At 38.0% G+C, this 26,429-nt stretch overlaps 1 protein-coding gene across 1 annotated transcript in view; it reads right to left on the reverse strand.

Moving 5' to 3' along the window:
• Positions 1–3,700: 3,700 nt before the first annotated feature.
• Positions 3,701–26,429, reverse strand: part of LOC127573671 (actin-related protein 2/3 complex subunit 1A-B) — a 31,470-nt gene continuing 8,741 nt past the window's right edge. The window contains exons 3-10 of the mRNA XM_052022082.1: positions 23,104–23,208; positions 16,415–16,637; positions 13,479–13,586; positions 10,903–11,115; positions 8,119–8,194; positions 7,269–7,462; positions 6,620–6,710; positions 3,701–4,110 (exon numbers count right to left, since the gene is read on the reverse strand). Of these exons, the coding sequence (XP_051878042.1) occupies positions 4,072–4,110; positions 6,620–6,710; positions 7,269–7,462; positions 8,119–8,194; positions 10,903–11,115; positions 13,479–13,586; positions 16,415–16,637; positions 23,104–23,208 (1,049 nt within the window). The 3' untranslated portion in view covers positions 3,701–4,071. The remainder of the gene's footprint in view (positions 4,111–6,619; positions 6,711–7,268; positions 7,463–8,118; positions 8,195–10,902; positions 11,116–13,478; positions 13,587–16,414; positions 16,638–23,103; positions 23,209–26,429) is intronic.

The following is a 26,429-nucleotide window of genomic DNA, read 5'->3' on the forward strand; positions in this document are numbered from 1 at the left end:
TCAGACTGCACTCACCTATGTCTGAAAAGGTCACTACTCCACTTACAGAACTGAATCTAGGAGAAAGGGACCAATCTCCTTCTACAGACACATCCAGCTTCAAGCTTTTCTCTTCCATCAGCAGGAATGATGATACCTCCACATGCTTTCAGTCCCAGAATGACAACCAGAGCAGCAACAGATTGTCTGGGAGCAGCCTCAGTACATTGAATCCATTTTCCTCACTTGCTTTCAGTCCATTAAAAGTAATGCTTGCATTGTGTCTTTAAATACCATGCAGCAATGGTTGTGGGCATACTCTTATTCTACCCTCTAATTGTTTAGGAAGCTCAAAACGAATATATTAAGAGTAGTCAACACTGGTCCAACAAACATGCTACCACATAAAATGAGTCTCTTATCCATTGGTGACATTCTGACAACATAAACACCATTATACAACTTCAAGTCTTCCTTTCTTGGATTTGCACAAAATGTACATTAACAAAATGTAACACCACGGGAAATCTACTTGTACGAAAACATCGAAGATTGCATTCCTCTGTAGGTGCAGGGGAGGTGCAAGAGCACACCCAGTAACCACAAGCAAGTGTAACCTTAATGATGGGGAAACTTGTATAAAAATAATCAGGAAGAATAATCGAAAGGCAGTTAGAGACATTTATATTAATAAAGAGCCAGCATCATTTTGTTGAATTAAAGTAACAACAGGTTGGTGAAGGTAATGCCTCAGCAGCTGTCCACATGGATGTTTGACTGTTTGTTAAAGCTTCATACAAAAAGCTGGTTAGCCAAATGAGATCCATGTAAAAAAAAAGTCACTCCTGGCATGAATAAAAAATTATCTTAGACAGAAATCAGAGTTGAAAGAAATGGCACTTCCAGAGTGGATGTGGACAATAGTATTCCATAAGGCTCACTGCTGGGACCACTGTTTTGATAGATATTAATAACTTGGATAGGAGTGCACAGGGTAAAACTTCAAACCCTGTAGACGACACAAAACGTGGAATGCAGTCAACGGTAAGGACAATAGAAGACTCTAAGAGGACATAGATAGGTTGGCAAGACAGATGAATAACTGATGAAATTTAAGAGAGAGAATTGTGAACTGATACACATGCTCCAACAAGGAAAAATAATAAAATGTGTAAGTAACCAGCTTTGTTCCAAAAGGTATGCAGGAACAGTGTATGTGCATAAATCATTGAAAGTGAAGGGGCATGTTGAGAGAATAGGTAGTAAAGCATATTAGATCTTCTGCTTCAAATGTGGAGGCAGAAAAATACCAAGGGAAATTATACTGGATGGTAAAAAAAATGATTTTTCCTAGTGCTCAACAATTTAATGGAATTAGTTAAAAACTATATTTTCCATCAGTATTTGTCATCAGACCAAGATTTCTTCATAATGAAAACATATTTTATATTTCATCTTTTTAAAAATCAAATATACAGGTAATAGTTGGTTACATACTCTGGCTGTCAATGCCAGTAAAAGGAAGTGGACTTGGCACATCCAACTCAAAGCATCCATCTGTACCAGCTCATCACTAATTTACTGTCATTAATTGTTTTGTATACAATTCAGGGTTTCAAAGTACAATAAGTATTGATCAATCTACCCATTAATATCCTGCTGCTGTCTTAAGGTTATCTCTTGTTCCTTTTATTGTTGTCCAAGGTTAAACTGAGTTTTAAAAATCACAGGCATGAATAATGGAAAGGTAATTAATTTGGATATGGAACACCTAAAAGGTTACAAATCCTGATTATTTGATGCTGAATTATGAACCTCAAAGTCGTACATAACTTGTTCTAGATCATCATTTGTTATTGGAGGTTTCTGACCAAACCCTACACTGTGATTCTTTAAGGAATCTCCAAAAGCATTAGCTAAGTACCCTAAGTGAATTTTTCTGAAAGGGAATACATTTAAAAAGTTACTGTGTTTGGAATCATATTTAACCATGTGTCACAGAATGCAAGTTCTGTTAACAGTATTTTAAAAGTTAAGATGTTTTTAGGTTAATGTCCTATCATGTGGACAGCACAGCCACTAATCTCACATGACCAGCACTGAAGAAAATTAAGAAGCCTTTACAGGATGCAAAGCTCCCCAGCAAGACAGAATACTTGTGCACCTTTCAAAATTTGTTCAGAGAGATTACCATCAAGGGATGGTGTTGACTCAGTTTCAAAAATCAATCCCAGGTACCCACCCAGTCATTTCCTGATTCTTTCTTATTACACAAGAACATGGGGGCAAAAGGAATGAAACACTTTAAGAGTCACACCAAGAGCCAGGAAAGAGAGCACCATTTATCATTCAAATGTTAACACTATGTGAGAGTCTAGCACAAGAACTAATATTAAAATTATGGAATCACAGCTTTATAGAGATTAAACATCACAAAAAAATTTATCCTATAGCAAAGTCACATTATGCTTTCAAATATACCAAAGCACCCATTCAGTCATTTAGTCCAACATTCTAAAAATTAGAGTCACAGACAGATGCAAGCATTGGAACAGGCTCTTTGGCCCACCAAACATGCACCAACCATCAACCATCCATTCTGACTAATCCCATTTTATTCCCACCTTCTCATCAACTCCCCCAGATTCTACTACCCCCCTACACACCAGGGGCAATTTGCAGTCACCAATTAACCTACCAATCCACACATCTTTGGGATGCGGGAGGAAACCAGTGCACCGAGAGAAACCTTATGCAGTCACAGGGAGAATGTGCAAGCTCCACGCAGACAGCACAAGGTCAGGATTGAAAGTGGGTCTCAGGTGCTATGAGGCAGCAGCTCTTACTGGCTGTGTCACTGTGCTGCCCTTAAGCCCACTTCAATGCAGTGGGAAGAAAAAGGTCGAGAAAATAAAATAAGATTAGGTAATTCCAAGTGAGTTTAAAATGATCTAATACACTGAATCGCTTTGGGAATGCACCAATTCAGCACTGATACAGAATTCTTCAAATCAGTTTAAAGTTTGCCTTGGTCTGTTCCGTGTCTATGGGTAGAAATCCATCATTAATTCTTCCAAACCAACCACCGAAAAGTTCATATTTCCATTTGATTGATACAAAATGTGTAAATTTTCTTCAATTTTGAAAGAATTTCAGAGATCACAGATCAAAAAGCTGAGGACTTAGAAAGCTTTTAAAAAGTATTGCTGAAAATTAAGCAACTTATATCAAGTAGTTTAACATAGAAAAAAGGAAACCTCTCTATTGTGTTCTGAATCAGGATTGTACCACTAATTAGGGCATTCGCTTGTGGAAATCTGAAGCATTGTGGAAGATGACCAATTCCCAGCCACAGGCTACTCCTCCAGAACACATTAATCAACCAAACTGACAGATTAAATCACACATTCTGCCATGGACTAGTGAAGATCTGTGTATTGTAGATATTGGGATTAGTGAATCTGTCACAGATGATTAATTTTGTTCTCGCTTATTACTCAGCATGCCTTCTCTGAGCGGCTGAAATCCAAGAAAAATGGCTGTTAGTTGTTCATAAGGAATGAAGAACAAAAGATGGGATAAGAAAACCATTGTATTGAAACACAATGGATTATTTCTGCAGTACATCTACACATGCTATTCTGAACAGAATGAGCATACACTTAGAATCTTTTCCTATAATCAAAAGTTATAAGCAAACAATAAAGAGGCATGATAAGAGTGAAGTTTTGTAGTGTTTATTTTCTAGCAGACACACTACATAAAAGTCCCTTTAAATTAGTGTACATTACTACCCTCTTTAGGGCATTCCCCTCAGAGTGCTGCAGAAACTGTTTTGAAGGGAGCTTTAGCTAAGAAAAAAAGAAAAAAACCCACTTCAAAGCAATTCCTTTAAAATCAAAACAAAATTCCCAGAATGAAGTGGTGGAGCGTTGATTTCAGAATTTTTCAGTGCCTTTTCTTGTGTTGGTTTTGAAGATTTGCTCACCAGCTTCTAGCCAGCTGCAGTTGAAGGTGGAGGGAGTGGGATAGGGAAATAGGGCTCTTCTTTTCTCATGGAGTTTCGTCAGCCTGGATCGCAGGGATTCTTGTTCACATGATACGCATGCCTTGGATTGAGGATTCCAGAGTCTGAAAGGAAGTTAAGAACTTTTAAGTGCTTGGTGGCCATAATGAAAATTAAAGTTCTTAAAAATGTTTAAATTGTTGGATGTATTCAGCAGGTCAGACAGCATCTTTGAAGAAAGAAAGAGTTAATGCTTTGGGTTGATAAATTTACACCATTCCATCAACATATGTTTTACCTTCATAAAGTTCTGGAAAAATGTATGAAAATGTTGGAATAAAGCTCAAAATAAAAGTTTCACAATGATCAGGGGTTTACATGCATAGTTTGATTGAATGTAAAAGGGCTGGTTAAGAGTGTTTAAAAAGCAAGAAAGTCTCAACTCACCCTTATGAAACACTGGTTTGGATACAACTGAAATATTGCATTCAGTTCTGGGCACACCATCTTAGGAAAGATACGAATGCTTTGGGAGGGTGGAGAAGAGATTTACCAAATGATACCAGGGATAAAGTTATCTGGATTGACTTGGAAAAGCTGTGGTTGATCTCCATCGAACAAAGGAGGTAGTGAGGGCATCTGAGAGAAGGTATTTAAAATCTTGAAGGATATGCAGTAAGCAGATAGGGAGAAGATGTGCCCATTGGTGGCAAGGTCAAGAAATAGAGGATGCAGAATGAAGATGATAGACAAAAAACACCAAAAGGGACATGAGAACTTTTTTTTCTAAAAAGTTAGGGTATAAGAAGCATACTCCGGAGTAGCAGCGGAGCAATTACAATTGTGGTATTTGAAAAGGAGCTGGATAAGTATCTAAAAGGAAAGAATTTGCAGGACTATGGGGAGAAGGCAGGGAACTAGAACCAGCTAGATTGCTCTTGCACAAAGCCAGCATGATTTGACGGTATGAATCTATAGTTTTATTTTTGAGGATGTAATTAGCAGAACAGATCATGGGAAATCAATGGATGTGGTATATTTGGATTTTCAGGAGGCTTTCAGTAGGTTTCCACAAAGGAGATTGGTCAACAAACATGGAGCTGTGGGGGTGCGGGTGGTAATATACTGACATGGATTAAGAATTGATCATTAACTAGAAAGCAAAGAATGAGAATAAATGGATAAATGAGAATGAATCAGTTTGGCAGATTGTGGGGTACCACAGGGAAGAGTGCTTCACAATTATATCAACAACCTGGTTGAGGGGGCCAAACATCATATTTCTAAGTTTGCCAATGGCAGAAACTGTGTGTTTAAGAAGAGAGGAAGATATAAAAAAGGCTTAAAGCTGAGTGAGTGGGCAAGAACAGGGCAGATGCAATACAGTATGAAAAATATTAAGTTATCCAATTTGCTGCACAAAACAGTAAAGCATGGTTTTTATAAATGATGAGATATTTGGTATTGTTCATGTTCAAAGGACCCTAGATGGCCTTGAACATGTCACTTAAATCCAACATGGAGGTGCAGCATGCGAGTAGGAACGTAAACAGAGTGAAGATGTTGTATTACAATTAAACAGGACCTTGGTGAAACCATACTTGTCAAGTATTGTGTACAATTTTGCTCTCGCTACCCAAATGGAGCATTGGGGGGTGGGGTGGGGGGGGGTTGGTGGTGGAAGGGGGCATCTCATTGAAGCTCACGAATTTTCACAGGGCCCAATAGGCTGTATGCACGTAAGTAGTTTCCCCGGGCTGAGGAGTCTACAATGATGGATCACAATCTCAAATTGAGGGATACGCCATTTAGGATTGTCACGAGGAGAATAGTCTTCACTTAGAGGGAATTGGAAGTCTGCATCTGAGGGCTGTGGTGGCTCAGTTATAGAATTCATTTAAGGCAGAGATCAACAGATTTCTAGATATTAAGAGATATGGGGTTAGTGCAGGAAAATGGTACAGAGGTAAAAAAAAGATTAGCCATGATCTTGACTAATGCTACAGCAATCTCAAAAGGTCAAATAACCTATTCCTGTTCCTATTTCTTATGTTCTTAAAATAGTTTGACTGGTTGTTCATGACATTACTGCTATTGATATGGTGTGCAAACGGATTTTCATATTGCTGCAACACAACCGTGATCCATTCAAAAATAATGAGTTTAAGTGTGACATTTTGAAATGCAATGACTACTATGTGCATGTTTTACTTCAACTAGAGAAATATTCTTTGCACTTTTACAGCTGTTTTCCCCACAGCAACTAACATTCTTTTTGAATTGATTAGCTGTTTCTTATCCTCTGATACATAATCTGTAAATTTTTAAAGCTATTCACAAACTCAAAATTTGAACAGCTGTTTGCATGCTTAAGTAAAAATATGACGAACAAAGTCTGCATACTTAACATACAGATATAAACACAAATTTTAGAAATACTGATTTTTCTAAAAAGTACTTAAAGTTCCTTAAAATTCTGAAGAAACAGAATGCCTGTGCACTTGGACTGGCGAATGGTTTAATACCAACTCAGCAGCAGCTTAATTCAGTGCACGCAATAATATAAATGTTAATTACAGACCAGTGATTTGCATTGTTGAAAACAACCAAAAATTTCCCAAGATGTTACTTCACCTTCAAATCCCAAATTGTCATTGCGCCGTCAATCCCAGTAGTGCAAAACTTCCAACAATCTCTCTTATCACCTTCATATATGGAGACTTGGCTGGAGAAAAAAAAAGTTATTTTGTAGAATCCAGTTTGCTTTTAATTTCAAATGGTGGAGGGGGTGGGGAGGGAGTGAAAGGAATTTTTGAATTTGCAGAATTGAAATTGGTCCAAGCAGTGTTAATGCTCCACATGAACCCCCAACCCCCAGATTTCTTCACCCAACCTTGTTAACATAATCAAGTAGCTAGTCTGCATTATATGAGAAATTTACTGCTAGATGCCAAAAATTCCACAGGCCCCATCAGGAAGGCCTCCATATAGTTAACAAGCTACCTTACAGATTATATATAGTCTGTTCTAGATTGGTGATTTGCCATTGAAATTCTAAGTGGCAGAGCCTGACAGAATATCCTTAGGGTCCTGGACCTAGCATACACAAGAAATAAATCTGTCTAAAACCCAAGTCTGTAGCCAAACATTGTTATCAGAACCCATTCCAGATTCTGGGAGACTGTATGGCAACCTTGTGTAACTAAAACTTCCAATCTATTGATTTAAGAGATTCTTTACTGAAACAAACAGGCGACATGCCTCTTGAAGGTCGTCCACTTACGTGATGCTATTCTGGTGGAGGGTCTCAAGTGTGGTATTTCGATCCTCTGTGGTGGCCCTTCTATCCAGATTGTGGAAACGCTGCATGGCAGAGATGTTGCGCTGAATGCTCTGCTTTGGAATGTCTAGCTTGGAGATGTAGGTTAAAGAACCACGATCATCATATATGAAAAGCATTGGACAGCAATCATGGCCCTGAAGATGCAAAGAAAAGTGTGTAATGGACGATAGAATTTCATACTTATTCAGGGATAACTAATGAAACACGTGCACAATTTCAGAATCTAAAAACAGGTTGTCCATTTATACTTCTAATCAATAATCAGAAAAGAATTTATTTTGGAAAACACAAAAGACAATTATAAATCTGTAACACACAAATATTAATGCAGTAATCACACTTAAACACAATTCCTTTGAACTGAGCATTAGGGAATAATACTTCTGGTGGGATGAGAGTGTTTTGCCATTCTCCCCTTCCCCCAATTTCAGCCCTGAAGGCTTTTACTCCTAAGGGGGTATATGGGGGATGGTGCTTTCCACCCTCAGGGTGTAAGCTTAAATACCAACTGCCTTCAGATTGATAGACTGGTGCATCATAGCCAAGTCTGCTCCAGTTGATACGAGCATTTCCCTGTAGAAATCACTGAACATGACACAAGATAGACTTTATCTCTTCTACCATTCCTCCAAACTGACAAGACAGTTTAGTAATGAACTATTTACCTTGGGTTTTGATTTGTCCTTATTTATTGATATCAGATTGGTTTTGGAATATTAAAGTGGAGCATCTAAAACAGGTTTGAGTTCTTCTAATAGGCTTTTGTAACATGAAATCAAGTTGTACTCACTGCTGCCACTATGCTAGTTTCAGAGACAAAAATCACACTCAACAGGGGGAGGAATTCCGTCTTCATTTGAGAAAGCCTAGAAAAAAAGATTACACTTACATTCTAACCACTTATCTTAACATCCTTAACCAATACTACTTTATCACTATTTTAGATTGTAAAAGTAGAACTCCAAAAGGTAGAAATGTGGCCAGAAGCAGAAGTCTCCATTTCTAGTCATGAACTTTTGAACACAATTCTAGAGACCCAAACCACTCTCACAAACTTAATAGTCACTAGTTACCTTCCAGTCTAAACGACCGTACTTTCAAGGGAAGATAGAATAAAAAAAAAATTTTTTCACTCAAATTTTGATTTCTTGCACTCCTTCTGGGTTGTATGGAATGAGACTACCTGGTACTTAAAGACAGACTTCCAATCTCACTCCATTTTGTGCAGATAGCTAAGGAGGAAATACAGCTTTAGGAACATTTATTTTATTCAAAACACCCCTTGCTTGCATAGAAAATTATGCTTATCGTCAAATATTTGATTTGAAAACAATTTTACCACCATCATTGTACTTTTTCGATCCTAGAATGGGATCTCAATCACTGAATAACTCTTCTACGTTATATCAATTACAGGGAAGATTTCAAAACGAATCAGTGGCAAACATTTGGTAAAGTGAAACTTCAAAGTAACCTTGCAGCCCCTGCAATTAAAAGCAATTTTCTAACCAGTGGTAGGCTTTTCTGAAGCATCCGAGTGTGGCCTAAAGCTCCACCTGCTGCTGTTTGCAATGGAGTAAGACTAGTGAATGTGCAACTTCAACTATCCCAAAATAAAGAGATTATATTAACAAAGAGAAAAGGGGTAGAAATTTCAGAAATACATTCAGGAGAACCTTTGAAATCTGTATATTTCTGATGTAATGAGAAAGGATGAGCCACTGAACCACATTTTCAGAAATGAGATGGGTTAAACGGAATAAATGTCAGGGGTATAATGATCCAAATGCTGCAAGTTCTATATTGACTATAGAAAAGGAAAAGCAATCTAATGTAAAAATACAAAAAAGGGAAAGTAGAATTTCAGAGGCTTGAAAACTGGAAACAAAGATCAGCACACAAAACCTGTATTTGAACAAGTGGCCAGTTAGAATCTGGAGGTAAAGCCATCGATACATAAGGCTGAATAACAACAGCAGTTGTGAACATTTGTTTCCCATCAGAGAAGGACATAGTTGTGTTTTGGTGGAGAATGATAACCTTCAAAGGGGTATATCAAGCTGGTGGAATGGGCAAACATATGGCAGGTGAAATTTAAAGGCACAGTGTGCAAAATGTTGATAGGAAGAACAAGGCCAGAAAATATAATCTAAAAATCACAATTGTAGGAGGAATGAAGATCTGGGGGCACAGTTGTCCAAATCTTTGAAAGTGGCATGACAGGTCAAGAAGGCAGTTGATAAACTATACTGGGGATCTTATATATAGGAATAGAGTACAAAGGAAATTTGCAGAGAAATTATGTTGAACCTTTATTAAACTTCAGTTGACCACAACAGCAATATAGTAATTCTTTGATTTATGAACATTCAACTTACGAATTTCGTCTACAATGCGCTGAGTTTGTATAGTTTTTCACCATAGTAAGTAACATTCTACTTTCCATCCTTAGGAATGTACCGTATCCATAATGCATTTCACCCAGTCCTTTTGATTTACAAAATTTCATTTAACAGAACATCTTTTGGAAATGCATCCTTTCTGTGTATTGAAGAACGTCTCCATTATGTGTGTTTCGAGGAGGATTTTAGGAAGGATACCAAGGTCTTACAGAAAAGATTTACTAGAAACGTTCAGAAATGGGTTACTTCCATTACGTGCATAAAAAGTTAGGGTTGTTCTCCTTGGAGCCAAGGCATTTAAGAGATCAGATAGAGGTATTCAATGACATAAAACATCTAGACAATGCACAAGAAATTCCAAATGCAAAAAATATGGTAGATGCCAGAAAGTTGAAATAGGAACAAGAAATACTGCAATAGTCAGTATGTCAGGCAGCATCTGTGGGGTCAGAAACAGAGTTTCAGGTCAATGGCAGTTCCCATTATTAGAATGGTCAAGAATGAGGGAACAGAAATTTGTGATTCGCAAAAGAACCAAATGGAGGCAAGATGATTTTGGTTTTAAAGGAGCAATTCTGATCTGGAAAGCATAGTCTAAAATGCTAATGGATGCAGATTTCAAGAAAACTGCATAATTTAAATGCATGATAAAAATTATGGGCTTTAGGGAAAAAATAGGGAATAGAATTACCTGGATTTCTCTTGTAAATTAAAAAAAAATCATCTTTTGAAAACCAATACAACAACAGTATAATACTATTCTTATGGAAAACCTGTTTTGAAAAGTACTACTGTAAATGAATTTCTAATCTGGGATTATACTGACACCATGTGGTCTGAACATGCATTACAAGAGAAAGCATCATTTAAAATGAACTGCAATATTTTACATCTGTTAGAATTAAAAGTGAAAGGCAAAATTGATTTATTCACTCCACACAAAACCTCTATTCACAACTGCTTAACAGAAGGGAGAGGTCAATGTAAAGCATCAAATTTAAACAAATACGATAGTTCTGAGTATTCAGCAGTAAAAATGAAATACTCACAAGTGACAAAGGAAATATTCTCACACATCAATATATTGTAACAAAGTAACACTTTGAAAACAAAACATAAATATACTAAGATTTAAATCTCCATTCACCTGAAAAATAAAGAACAATACTTACGCCATATTTTTACCAGCGTCAACAACAGATACAGTACTGTCGTGACTAACCCATGCCAGGCGGTTTCCTGTGGCAGAGAAAGAAACACTGTGGACCCAACCTCCACTACCGGCACCACCAAACTCTACCATCACTTGTCCGAAAGGCATTTTGGAACCCCAAGGTGTGGCTGAAGGCTTTGTGTCTACTTCTTTAATGTAAGCAGAAAAAACTCTAAAGAAAACACAAATTGCATCATCAGAAGTGTATGCTAAAGCAAGGACTACTACACGTTTCGTTGTGATATTAAAGAAAACTCGAAAGTACAGCTGAGAAATGACAATGCAAATATTTCAATGTTTATTTACCATAAAGCTTTGCTGTTCAGGTCAAAATAAATTTGAGGTTAAGTGGATGTCTTCACTATATTTGTGTTTAAGCATTTAATTTTCATTTCCAAGGGGTAGACATCTAGTATACCCAGTTAGATGGTGAAGGCAGTTTGAGAGAGGTGCGCTCAGGGTGAAGAGGCCGGCCCTACAACACCAGCCCGACTCCTCGCCGGAGGCACAATGGCCTATCCTTGCTCTCATAGGAAATGGGAGCAAGTGTAGGCCAACCTGGCCCTTCAAGCCTCCTCCATTAAGCAATAAGATCATGGCTGAACTGATCTTGGCTCAGCACCAGATTTCTATACTAATATCAATAAGTTATTGAAGAAAATCTGCTTCCCCCCAATTTGCAATGGGTGACACAATGAAAAATTCACTTCTGCTAATTTAAGTTTAAAGGAATTGTGTTTTCATCTGGATATTTTGGAAGTTTGTCTATCCTATTCCTAAAAATTGCCAATAAAAGCAAAACCTATACAAAATAATTTTTAATTTTACATAGCTTTCATTTATGACAATTCATGGTGCCTATATGTTTGGACACAATTTAAATGTCAAAATTGTAGCATTTTGCGAACTAAAGTTAAGACATGGTGAAGATATTATTTTGATTTAAATACTATAGTTTTCCACCTTGCATGGAAATGATATTTATGATTGCATGGAAATGCCAATTTGTTGCAGTTTAAATAAGCAGCTTTACAGTTTTTCCATACATACCAACCAAGAACTCGATCCATACAGAGCAGGTTACCATCTTAGATTATTTAATGTATATTTTTATTGGATATCACTATGATCAAATCTACTTCAGTAAATTTATTGCATTCCAATTCAGGCAGTTGTTCATAACAGTAGAAGTGACCAAGCCATGAAGCACAGGCAATGTATTTATGTACAAGATTATGGATATGGTATTAAATAATGGCTTTCCTGATTTGAGTTTTTTGGCCTGGAAGCTGGAAAGGGCTTTTCAAAGAAACACATTAAACAACAATATCTTGTTAATGAATTGTAAATCGCTTAATGAAAATCTTTCACTAGCACCAGAGAAGTTTTCAAATTTTGTATTTGTCCACAGGTTCCACTGCACATACACATAACAGAAGTATGGTCATTCACTAAGTGACTTAGCCAAGCCTGTTGCTGCACTATGCTCAATCCTGTTGAATTAACAATTCTTTCCCTGGTATCTCTTAAGTTCCACAATGCCATACATTATAAAACTAGCCAGAAATAGAGCAATGGGGAAACATAGTTCTACATTTAAGCGCAACACAGTGGCACAACTAGCAGAACTCATAACTCCAGAGACCTGGGTTCAATCTGACCTCCGCTGCTGCCTGTGTAGAGTTTGCACATTCTCCCTGTGACCGTATGGGTTTCCTCTGGGTGCTCCAGTTTCCTTCCACATCCCAAAGACATGCGGGTTGGTAGTTTCATTGCCCACTGTAAATTACCCCTAGTGTGGAGGCGAGTGGTAGAATCTGAGGGGTAGGGGGGTAGTTGATGGCAATGTGGAGGGAATAAAATGGGATTAGTATAAATGGGTGTCTGCTGGTCATCATGGACTCGTTGGGTGAAAGGGCTTGCTTCAGTGCTGTATAACTACGTGATATTTGATTGCACTGTACATAATAGCTAGATGAATTGGTACATGTTGCCTGGATCTCGTGTTAGAATTATGAAGAGATTTCCAATATAAAGAATCTCTACAAGCAATTTCAATGGGAAAATTCAAAGGGAACAAAATCAGGAAATCAGAAGGATATACTTGATTAATATATTTTCACTTTTAGCAGTGGCTATTGAAAAGGTGCCAATCATGACATTTAATTGACAAGTAGTAGACCCTTGGAAGATAAACAGAGCGATGCTGGAATTACTATAACATTCTCTAAAGCCCATTTAAAATTGGCCACATTTCTCATACCTAAATGATCTTTCTCGTCAATCAAAATTTGTTTTCTATGCAAACGATCCAAACTTCACTCCAGTCAGGACATCAGTTGAACCCTTCAAGTGGCTGCTACTTATGCCACGTTGAAAGATTTTCTAAAATAACGTCTTTTTCTTGAATTTAGATAGATTACATTAAAATAATTTGGACGTGGTAATTTCCACGCATGACTGATGTGTATGACTTCATTTACTTTCACTGTAATTTACTTTGAAACCTCCTATAAAAACTGCTGTGGATCTTACCTGCATTTAAAGTCACATGAACCTGCTGCCAGTAAGACATTGTTGGGATGCCAGTCAAGGCTAAGGATAGTAGAACGAATTGGCTTCTTAATGTGTTTACTCACCCACCTAAGTGAGAAATGCAGCTAATGTTAAAGCCGAACAGATGCACTCTTTCATTTAAAAAATAATTTGAATTGTGTTATTTATCTACCTTAAAACTTCTGTCCACTTAGTTCAAAATTCTCTCTTCAGTTCTGCATACCTCTTCCTTCACTATTTTAAACTGTATTGCTTCAAGACAGATGGGCTCAGTTTCCAGGTGTAAGGTGGAAAACATTTCAATCCAAGTTCAGAATTTCCTTAGATGAGGAACCCAATTTCCTCTTAACATCAACGTTTCTCCATTTAAGAATGTTTTATTACTTATTATTGCTTTTCTAATTTCTCCATGTTACAACTTAACCTTTGTCCCTTTGTAGCTTTATTGCAACTTCTTTATAGCTCTGTACCGTCAGCAAAATTGGGTGCATTATACTTTGTCCCCTTATCCAAATCACTGACATTGATTCTAAAATACTGAGTCCAATACAAAATTAACTGGCTTACTTCTATTGTATTTTCTGTCTGCAAATAATTTTCAACCCATGACAATATATGACGAATCTCACAAAACTTATATTTATGATGTTCTGTGACTGTGGGTTTCCCCAAGTGCTTGAGTTTCCTCACACAACCCAAAGACATACTGGTTGGCAGATTAATTCTGTAAACTACTCCTGTGTGTGGTTGATAGGAGAATTATGGTGGAGTTGATGAGCATGAGGAAGAGAATAGATTGCAGTGAGTGAGAGAATAGGGTTGATGGGATTCTCTGTAAGTAAGTATAGAATCTATGGGCCAAATTGCCTCTTTTGACATCATAAGAATGCTCATTCTCCACATTGACAGTCCTTGGGCCAGGGATTGCCAGAAGTCAGTGGGAATGCTGCATTTCTTCGAGGAGGATTTGAGCACATCCTGAAATCCTTTCCTCTACCTGCCTGGTAATCTCTTCCATACTGAGCTTGGAATAGAGTGTCTATTGGTCTGGGGTGGGGATGGAGCAATGTAGTCTGCCTAATATAGTTGACTCAGTGTAATTAGGGCCTCAATAATGGGGATATTGGCCTGGAGGATTTTGTGAAGACAGTGTTGGTGATATTTTTCCAGCAGCTTGAGATGCATACTGTAGGTAGTCCAGATTCAGAAGAATATAAAGGTGGCAAAGATCACTGTTGTCGACAGACCTTGTGTTTTGTGCCAGGTCTGAGGCCTTGACCTTTAAATACCCTTCTCCTCAATCAACCAAAGGCTGTGCTGACACATTGAAGGGGGTAGTGAATTTCACCACTGGTGTTCGACTGTCAAAAGGTGACTCCTATTACAAAGGCTACCTCTTGCTATTTCTTACCTGCACCCAAACTGATTTTACATCTGTTTCCTGTTTTTATTCTCTTCATCATTTTGGCTACCACACCATCTCCTCCTTAGCAGCCTCCCTTTTTTTTTAAAAAAAAGCCTACCTTTTGAGCAGTCAACCATCTTAGGATATGGAGTTCCAAACCCTGATCAATCTGCAGCCACATCACAGGTAAAATATCAAACACATTTCAGTCTGGGTTGATAATTAATCAACTTATTGAGAATTTAACTAGTATCCTACCATCCTTGTAAAGCTTTCTCCTTTTATGACCATGCTCATTTTTATCCAAAACACTGCACTTAATACTTAAAGTGGATTGAATACATACTAATGAAAATGTATGATTGACGATCAACTTTACATAGATTGCAGTGCATTTTCTATTCTTATATTTCCTTGCAATTCTTACACAAATGAGAATGCAGAATTTAATTAGTAATTCCTTAGGTAACTCAGCTGCTTAAGTTAATGAGCAGATGAACTGTAGAAACCAGGGTGTAGAAATAGGGTGCCACATTTGACCTTTAGCCTGTAATGAGTTAGCAGACTCTGAGCACACTTGAAATATGAATACCACAGCACTTATGACTTTGACTTGGTTTAGGGGGGCAAGGACAAAAATTGGCCAGGGCTGTTGCAATACCCGTGCATGTGAATGAAGATAAGATGCAGATATGTGATGGAGATCAAGTAATAGAAGGTACCTAACATCTGCAAACCTGGCTAATCAACACTTCTAGAAGAAGAGATGAAAGGGTCAAAACAATGATTGCAGAAGAAACTCAAAAATCAATCCTATTTAACCAATTCAGTTGGATCTTTATCACTTAAACAGTCTTCTCTCCTAAATTGAGAATAAAAAGTGCATATTTTAAAGATTGTTAAGGAGCCTTATTATATAAACAGTTTAAAATATCATTGTTTGAATTAACTGGAGTTAAAACCAACCTGTACAAATCAAAAAACCTTGGAGCTAAAAATATATTGAATATTAAAACATCCTCATCTTATGCAGAGGAAGACCTCAATTAGTTTGCTGGATCTGCACATGATCACTTGCTCCCTGTTGCTCTCACAAAGAAAAAGATCATGATACAATTTCCTCCCTTCTGTTTATAATGTTTAATCATCCCTCTGAGAAACACAGAACAAAGTTTGAAAATAAAATCACTGGTTCGATCTAATACTACGAATCAGTAATGGTTTCAGTCTAAGAGTACCAAATGTTTAGGGGGAGTTTAAAAATGCATATTGGAAAAGAATGATTCTTCTGCTCGAAAGGATGTGTTTATAATTTTCTTAATTGAAAACCTCATACAAGTTTTCAATGAAAGCAATGTTCCTATGGGTATTAAGGACATGAATACAAGAAGAAAACTACAGAAATTCCAACTGGGTCAATAACAAAATAATGCTAGTGGCTGAAAAGTTAAAATCTTAAATTGCACTCATTGGTAGTTACACTCTTGATTCTACCAAGCACCCAACTTACCAATCATTTTCTCCTTCAAAGTAGCACACTGAGATCAGCCGGGCACCACTACCTACAGCAAACTTATTTTCCTGAGGAGACCACTTCACAAATGTGGCAGCACGGTTAATTCTTAGAATGACCAATGTTGGCTTCCACACACCATCTTTCTGACTCCACACGTAAGCATTACGGTCAGCACCACAGGTTACAATGCGATCACTCTGGGGAGCCCAATCAATGCCTGCACAAATAGTAGCAAACATTTAGTGTATATTCATTAAGGAGCATAGCATCCAGAAGAACATATCCCAGTAAACTGGAGTAAATTAAACATGCTGAAATAATTTGTTTTCTTAGATTTCAAATGGCCCAAAGAAAATAATGAGGATTTTAAGAAAGAGTTCACTTTAGGTTTCTGATATTTTTGGATAATACAGTCAAATCCACGTTTTGATCTTTTTTCTAGTTATTATCTGTTTCTAGTTTTTATGATCTGTTTCTAGTTATTATACGTAATGGTGAAATCTATACAGTTACCATGGTAGTCACATCTGTCCAAGCCTAATTTAAAGGACAGATATCAGAGCTTGCCACCAATTATATAAAGTTAATTTAACATTTGCTGCACATCACTAAATTTGTGCTTTTAAAAAATTATACAATGCTTATTAGCTCAAGTTACTAACATAACACTCAAAATACAGTCAAAGGTATACCAATAATGCTTCCAAGAAAATGGGAGTCATAATGAGAGTTTGTGATACTTTGCCAACTAAATTGAATAAAACATAGTTCAACCCAATGCTTATGTGATACAGATGACTGAAATTACATGATAAGGGAATCCGAAGGCCAAAATTTGGCAATTCAGAGCTCTTCTTCCTTTCTGGCCTATGACAATCAAAAGTTGAATCTCAACATTCAGAATTAAACATTTACGTTAGATTTCAAAAATGTACATGATAAAATAGAGCTAAGTCAGCACAGGTTTGTTAAGGGGAGATCTTGCCTGACAAATCTTTTAGAACCTTTGAGGGGGGAACAAGCAGGTTAGACTAAGGAGAGTCTGTGAATGTTATTTAGTTGGATTTTGACAACATGCCGCACACAAGGCTGCTAAACAAAGTAAGAGTCAATGGTGTTAGAGGCAAGGTACTAGCATGGATTGGATATTGGCCGATTGGCAGAAGTCAAGAGAATGAGGATAGTATTTTTGTGATGGTTGCTGGTGACAAGTGGAGTTCCATAGGGATCAGTATTGGGACCACAACCTTTCACTTTATACATTAATGATCTTGATGAAGGAACTGACGGCATTGTGGCTAAGTTTGCAGATGATACCAAGATAGGTGGAGGGACAGGTAGTGTCATGGAGGCAGGGAGCCTGCAGAAGGACTTAGACAGGTTGAGAGAGTGGGCAATGAAGTAGCAGATGGAATACAGTGTAGGGAAATGTGGGGTTATGCACTTTGGTAGGAAGAAAAAAGGTATAGACTATTTTCTAAATGGGGAGAGAATTCAGAAATTGGAGGTGCAAAGGAACTTGGGAGTCCTAGTTCAGGATTCCCTTAAAGTTAACTTGCAGGGTGAGTCAGTAGTAAAGAAGGCAAATGCAATGTTAGCATTCATTTCAAGAGGACTAGAACATAAAAGTAAGGATGTACTGCTGAGGCTTTATAAGGCATTGGTCAGACTGTGTTTGGAAATATCATGAGCAACATTGGGCTCCATATCTCGGAAAGATGTGCTGGCTGTGGAGACAGTCCAGAGGAGGTTCACAAGAATTATCTCAGGAATGAAAACCTTTATGAGGAGTGTTTGATGCCTCTGGGCCTGTACTCGATGTAGTACAGAGGATCAGGGTGGAATCTCATTGAAACCTACCAAGTACTGAAAAGGCATGGACAGAGTGGATGTAGAGAGGACATTTCCATTAGGAGAGTCCCCAATCCAAGGGCACGGCCTCAGAATAAAGGGATGTCCCTTTAAAACTGAGATGGGAGGAGGAATTTCTTCAGCCCGAGGTTGTGAATCTGTGGAATTTGTTGCACAGAGAGCTGCAGAGGGCAAGTCATTAGGTAACTTAAAGCAGAGATTAATAAGGTTCTTGATTGGTAAGGGGGTTAAGGGTTACAGGGAGAAGGTGGGAGAATGGTGTTGAAAAAAAATCAGCCATGATTGAATGGCAGAGCAGACTTGATGGGCTGAATGTCCTAATCCTGCTCCTATACCTTATGGTCAATGTTACACATTGAGTTTAAGATAGCCTGTGGAGATATATGGTGAAAAATTGTACTGTCAATTCCCAAACATTAGACTGCCCCAAACTAGTAATTTAAAAATATACCATTAAATCAGATACACAAGCTATTAAACAGCTAAACTTCACAAGTATATTATTAATAGAAAAAGCAAGACAGCCCAAAACATTTACACTCGATCCAACCTGCAATGTTTTGCAAATTTACTTTTAAAAATATATAGAGGACACAGCAAATCTTGCATGTGTAAATTATTAAACAAACTGAATTTGATGACTTTATTTAAAAGAATCTGGAACATTGAAAAATTCATACACCTGGTATCCTTAACTTTGATACTTCAACTCAATTTTTAAGTGAATAGGAAGCAGCCTTTTATTTGGCAAGCTGCTTATAGGACCCTTGAACGGCACAAATATGATATGCTTTACCCTTGCAGTCAATTTATTACAATGACTACATGATTTATTTACACACATCTTCTCTGGTCTAGAAGCAGTGATTGCTTCCATGAACAGTAGGAATATGAGAGTCGACACACGGCTTTTTGACTACACTGTGTAATCTGCAATTTAATTGGCCCAAACTAAGGGAACTTTTGAGATCAAGGCAGCCAGAGGGCATTGTCAACACAAATGCACACACACGATGGGGAGGGGAGGAGGGGGAAACCAAGAGAGTCCAAAATGCCTTCCTAGTTCATGGCTTCGCCTAATGCCAAAGTGGGGAACATAAATATCGTATAATTAAGTAATGCAATAGTGGACACAGCAGCTGAGAGCATTTCATCTATTTCCTACATCTCCGCTCTCACTCCTTTCCCTCCTGGACAGAGCAAGAACAGTTCTTCTGCACCTCACCTTCCACCTCAACAGACTCCACATTCAATGGATCATCGTTTAAAATTTCTGGCAGTGCCAACAACATTCCACCACCAGATACATCTACCCCTTCCTTTCCAGCACTTCAAAAGGACCATTCTCTTTGTGACTTCTTCCATCCTCGTCAACCACTCCCCGTCTTAACTGAGGCAAACGAAACACCTCTGCTCACCATTCAGAGAACCAAACAGTCTTTCTAGGTGAATAAGCGATTCACTTGCATTTCTGCCCATCTCTTGTTCTGCATTCAGCGTTCACATTGTGATTTCATCCACATTAGAGAAACCAAACAAACTGGGTGACTACTTTTGCAGAGCACCTGCACTCAGTCTGTAGGGGCACTCCTGGCCACCCAAATGCCTACCACTTTAGTTGTCCATTCCACTGTTACCAGTTTGTGGCCTCCTGCCCTGTTATAATGAGGTCCAATGCAAGGTTAAAGAAAAGCACCTCATCTTCCTTTCGGGCGCTATATCAAATTCTCTGACAACTTGCTTTGTCTATATCAAAATTGGGCCTTTTTGCTACGAGTCTGTGAAATTGGCACAGTTTTTCTTTCCCTCTGTCTGTGAGCTCACCCTGATCTGTCATTTGCAACGCATCACACTTCTGTCATCCTCAATCACCTAAACTGCTCATTTCCATGGCAACACTGATCTAAATCTATCAAAGATATTCTCTTTTTCCAACTTCTCTGCAAGTTAAAACTGACTCTTTCCCCATCCCACTTTCCAAATTCTGATAAAAGGTCTTTGACCTGAAATGTAAACTGTTTTATTTTTATGAGTGTTTCTAGAATTTTGCTTATGTTTGAAAGAGACACGAGCATGGGAGGGTGTGGAAGTGACTTCAGCAGGGCAAGACACTGGCACAAGCACCAGCATTAAAGTGCATGTAGGGGTAGGTTGGTGCAGACAAGATCCTGTATGTTCTCCGTGGATAGGTGTCTGAGCAAAGAACATGGGTGAAGGTATTAAGTGATTACCTGGTGTCAACCTTTATCAGAGGGCTAAATCAGGTGGTGGCTAAATGCATTAATACCACCCCCTCAAAATTAATCTGCATTCACCTATGGGAAACCATGCACTGGAACTCTCCAACCTACTCCGAGGGCACTATGAAACCACGGAATGCCACCATTATGCATCACTGGGGATTGCAAGAGATTCTCCTGCCTCTTTGGGAGAAATCGGGGCATTCTGCATCTTCTCAGCTTCCCAGGAGTAAGGAGAGCAATCAGTAGTCGGGAGAGGCCCTGCAGCCGGTGAGTGACCTCACTCTAGGAGAGGTTAACAACTGGTATCTGAAGATGAGGGCTGTATGGTAAATCAAGAGTGAAACTAAGAGGAAAGAGCTAAATGGGAAGGGTGGAAGTTGATCAGAGACATATTTGGGAAATAGTTAGGGAAGGGAAACAAAGACATATATGTCTGTGTCTGTTTAATGTGTATTTTATGACTATGCAGAACCAATAATACCCAATCATCTTGAACCTCCATGCCTTTAGACCAAGGCCTTGATCTGTCCAGACAACATGATAGTTAGTGTTCAATAGCTACTCCTCATTAAAAGCATTCACATAAGCATCTTCTACTCCTCAGAAATGGAATGGAAGCAAGCCACCTTCAATCCTGAAATCACACCTCAAAAGGAAAACATTGTACAGTGGCTTTAGTCTAGAATATGGGCAACAGCATCCTTTGTGATGAAGTGCTTTAAGAGGTTGGTCATGGCTAGAATTAACTCCTGCCTGAGCAAGGACCTGGACCCGCTGCAATTTGCCCACTGCCACACAGCTCTACAGAGGACACAACCTCACTGACTCTCCACTCTGCTTTGGAGCACCTAGACAACAGCAAAACATGCGTCAGGCTGCTGTTTATCGATTACAGCTTGGCGTTCAACACCATCACCCCCTCAGTACTAGTCAACAAGCTTCAAAACCTGGGCATCTGTACCTCCCTCTGTAACTGGATCCTCGACTTCCTTATTGGGACACCGCAGTCAGTGCGGACCAGTAGTAACATCTCCTCCTCGCTGACAATCAACACAGGTGCACCTCAAAGATGCGTACTTAGCCCACTGCTCTACTCTCTCTACACTCATGACTGTGTGGCTAGCCACAGCTCAAACGCCATCTGTAAATTTGCCAATGACACCACTGTTGTTGGCAGAATCTCAGATGGCGATGAAGAGGCGTATTGGAATGAGATAGATCAGCTAGTTGAGTGGTGTCGCAAAAACAACCTCACACTCAATGTCAGCAAGACCAAGAAATTGATTGTGGACTTCAGGCAGGGGAAAACAGGAGAACACACACCAGTCTTCATTGAGGAAAGTGGAAAGGGTGAAGCAACTTCAAATTCCTGGGGGTCAACATCTCAGAAGATCTATCTTGGGCCCAACACATTGACACAATCACAAAGAAGGCATGCCAGCGGCTCTACTTCATTAGGAGTTTGAGCAGATTTGGTATGTCACCAAAGACTCTTGCAAATTTCTGCAGATGTACAATAGAGAACATTCTGACTGGTTGCATCACTGCCTGAAATGGAGGCTCCAATGCACAGTATCAAAAGAGACTGCAGAGGGTTGTAGACTCAGCCAGCTCCATCACAGCAACAACCCTCCCTGCCAGAGGACATCTTTGAGATTCAATGCCTCATGGCGGCGGCATCCATCATTAAGGACCCTCACCACCTGGGACATGCCCTTTTCACGTTACTACCATTGGGGAGGAAGTACAGGAGCCTGAAGATCCACACTCAATGTTTCAGGAACAGCTTCTTCCCCACCGGCATCAGATTTCTGAATGGTCCATGAACAGTGCAAAAGAGGAATAACAAGGTGGTGTCATAGAATTATACTGTTTCCATGCAGTATAATTCTGACACCACCTTGTTATTCCTCTTTTGCACTATTTTTGTAACATGGTAATTTTTATATCTTACACTGTACTGCTGCCACAAAACAACAGATTTCACGACATATGTCAGTGATAATGAACCTGACTCTGATTCTGCAATCTAGAACAAATATGCCCTTTGCAGGTGCTCCTTGTTTATCTGCATGAAGGTAAATCTTATTAACAAATGATTAGGCATGGTATGACCCACAAAATTATTTCATTGCAAGTGAATATACAAAAAGGTTTTGACCAATCAGCACAACTTATCTCTGCATAAAAATATGCTGCACTTCTCAACCTCTGATCATACTTTATTTTAACAAAATACATCTTCAAATTATATTCCACCATTTCTAATTCTTTTGAAGTTGGTAGAAACAGAAAAAGAGAAAGAAAGCAAAATGATGTGGCAATTCATCATAATCTGTTTTGAAATGCAGCTGAAGATCAACTTCAACTCCTTTAGCTAACAATGAAAAGTTGGGTTTTACTCCAATATCTCCCTGAGATTTACTGGCCCTTTGAATTAAAACATTTGGCTAACACAAAATTAACAAATATTATCAACATTTTTACAACAATGAATGGCAATACCAATTCCAAATGAATTTCAAGTATAAATATCTAGATCTAATAGTACTAAAGTTGTTTTTGTACCTGTTATTCGACCATTATGCTCTTTCAGTTCATGATTCTTGATCCACTGATTTCCACTTTTCTTATAAATATGAACCTCGTGGTTATTGGGACTAAGTGCTATCTCTGTAGAAGCCAGAAAAAAAATTGTGAAAATTCACAATATTCAAATCAGTGACATTTGCGTCTGATATAAAAAGGGCGAGGTCTAAAACTCGTATTCTAAAAAGATAAATACACCAGTCTAGCAAAGTTCAGGCCAAACAGGTTCTTGTACTGAACCTGACTGTTGATTCACACTACACCATGATAATCATCAGCAGCTGATTTATCAGAAGAGTTGAAAGCACAGTTTATAGACACCTGGTGACTTACCAGAATTGTGAATGCACCTGTCTATATCAATGTCTGAAATCCTCTGCTACATAGTAGGAAGATGCAAGATCACCACCCCTGCTTTTACTTACATTTTCAAGTGTGAAAAATGGATTTGGAACAAACATAAGTGTAGATTATATTATTTACAAATTGATTCCATGGCCTTTAACTTCCTGCTCTAATTTGATTCAGAATTTTTGACTAAAATAAAATCCTTAAACTAAAGTAAAATCCATGATCTAAAAACTAATTCTGCAACATTTCTGATACTTATAAACCTTAAATGTGCAACATACACAAATAACAAACATAATTCTACTCTTTCAATTTTGTGCAATATGGTTCACTGGATTATCTCACACTGAAAATGTGTAAATGGGAAACAGCGATGCTCAAAATACAGAATGGTTGGTGGCAGAATTGGGAAAGTGGTACAGCCATAACATTTAGAGCACTGAGGATTGCAACCTTAATTGATCTGAAGTTTCATATGAACAGACAAGACCTTAGACATACTTTTTGTACAAGATTTAGCGGCAAAATAGAAATAATGATGGAACAATAAATTTATGTAAAGAGTTTCAAGGATTTCAAAAGTCCTCCTTAACTAATGAATTGGGTTGAAATAGAAATGAAGTAAATGGCCAGGTAAATGTGTTTTTGCTACTATGATATAAGGAAAATTCTCTGCGCTCTCCACTGAAGAGGATACATTAATTAAAAGATATCTTCAAAATGAAACACATCTGAAGTTTATCCAATGAGGTTACATGGTTATGTTTCTCATTCTCCTTCTGCAACCCCCCCCACCTATCATACCAAGTTCAATTCCACTATTGCTGTTGCACACTGACCTTTGGTTAAACAATACAGGCAATTCTCAGGTTATGCAAGGTTTTGTTCCTGAGAACTGTCCATAACCAGATTTCTCTGTAAATCAGAATCACCCATTTTCTATAGCTACCCGTATTGTATTTCCCTACATACACTTACTATAATTCTTCCATTTCATTCAATACTAACCCTAACACTACCCATAATTAAACTAATGGAATATATAATGTATCCAGTCATTTATGAATACCATGGAACTTTTTATTATTACTGTCTTGAAAAATGCTTTAAAAATAAATGGGAGAATTTATGTAAAGTCAGATTTCCTAGTAAAGTCATTGTAACCTGGGGAGCCTCTGAATATTGATATAAAAAAAATTCTCAACTTTGTTTTCAACCCTCTTTACCTCTAATCTCTCCCAGGCCTATAATTCACTGTATTGCAAATCTGATCTCTTGCTCAACTTTAATTGGTCCGTCATTGGCATCTGGTCTCCACTATGAAAGTTCCAAAATATGTAACTCCTTCTCTACAAGCCTCTGTTTTTGTTTCCTACTTAAAACCCATCCTTTGACTTTCTGTCCCAGCATCTCATGAAGTGACTGGCTGTTAATTTTTTCATGTGACATTTCACTACTTTAAAATGTGATATACAAATACAGAATGTTGTATGGACTTGAAGATGGGATACAGTTACAAGTTGGGAGGAATTTTCTGAAGTTATTTCTGTAGTTACCCTAAGCTTGCTTTTGCAGCCTCTAATTTGTTTCTCCAAGCATTAATATTAATTACTTAGGTAAACAGGATATATGCATTTAAAGAGAAGCTTAATAAGAAAAACAAAATAAAAGAAAATACATGCAAGGGTCTCTTGTGCCACATGATCTGTTATTCTGCTGCAAATTCTATTCAACCATGCAATCCTGAACATACTGACAAAGGATGATCTAAACATTTCTGCTTCTCTATCCCTCCTTCATATGCTGTGATGCAACTGAACTTCTGATATAATTCCTTGACTTACAACAGAAACATTTTCCTGAAAAGTACTTTAAAGTGCAATTTTGTAAAACAAAAAAGCTGGTAGAAATGCATTTGGGCATTTCAAAAATGTCACGAGTACATGGTCAGAAACTAATCTCGTGGTCCAATATGAGAACAATGTTGCATATGGGGTGTGGTTCAGCATCACAGTTGCCAAGGAGAGGGATGACGGATCAGGGTGGAAAATGGCCACTACTTTTATCACAAGTTACAAGGCTGAAAGGTCACGCAGGGTCTTAAATGGCAATCCCATTATTGATCACAAGAGCCAATTAAATCAAGATGACTCTGTTAAAGATACTTATTGAGTGACCTTTGAGGACTAAAAAAACAGAGCTAAGCAAGAACCAATGAGAAAACAGGAAAGACAAAAGTCATCCATGTCCGAGTGACTCCAGATACCAAGGGCTGAGCAACTCAACACCTTCACCTGTTGTTATGATGCTGCACATCATAAGCTCTCAAACGTTTCAGAAGCTACTCATTACCAAAGAACTGTTTCAGTCTTGAATCTACAGAAGGTACAGGAAAAAATGGCTCATTTGACTCAATCTTTATTACCCATCCCCACAGAAGAAAAAAAAGTCTTAATTACCCTTTATCCCATTAATCCTCTTATCCTTTATTAAATTATTTAACTTATGTTGAATTAATTATTCAACTTAAAATACTAACACAGGAACATAGATTAGAGAGTCTCTTAAATCTGCATAAAAACATCCTTTAAGTCTCCTGCATTTAATACTACATCTCACACACACTTTGTTCTAAATTCATTAAAGTATTGTAAATGGTCTCATTCTATGTATCCATAATTGTCTCTTCTGAAAGCCCTGCTGGCTAATTCACCTTATTTTCCCTTTGCCTAAATATGTTAGTTCCAGAAAATCTATTGCCTAATTATCTATATTACAGATATAATGCTAACTAGCCCATTAAAATAGACATCTTCATCAGTTACTTTCTATACTCTGGCAACATGCACAGTGAAACCAGGAAATATGATTTAAGACTAACGATATTACTCCTGAAATACAAAGATGGATCCTGTCAGGGCCTAGCCTCGTCTTCCTTCAGTCTCACAAATGAT

This window comes from Pristis pectinata, chromosome 8, assembly GCF_009764475.1.
Source record: "Pristis pectinata isolate sPriPec2 chromosome 8, sPriPec2.1.pri, whole genome shotgun sequence".
In the NCBI taxonomy this organism is placed as follows: domain Eukaryota; kingdom Metazoa; phylum Chordata; class Chondrichthyes; order Rhinopristiformes; family Pristidae; genus Pristis; species Pristis pectinata.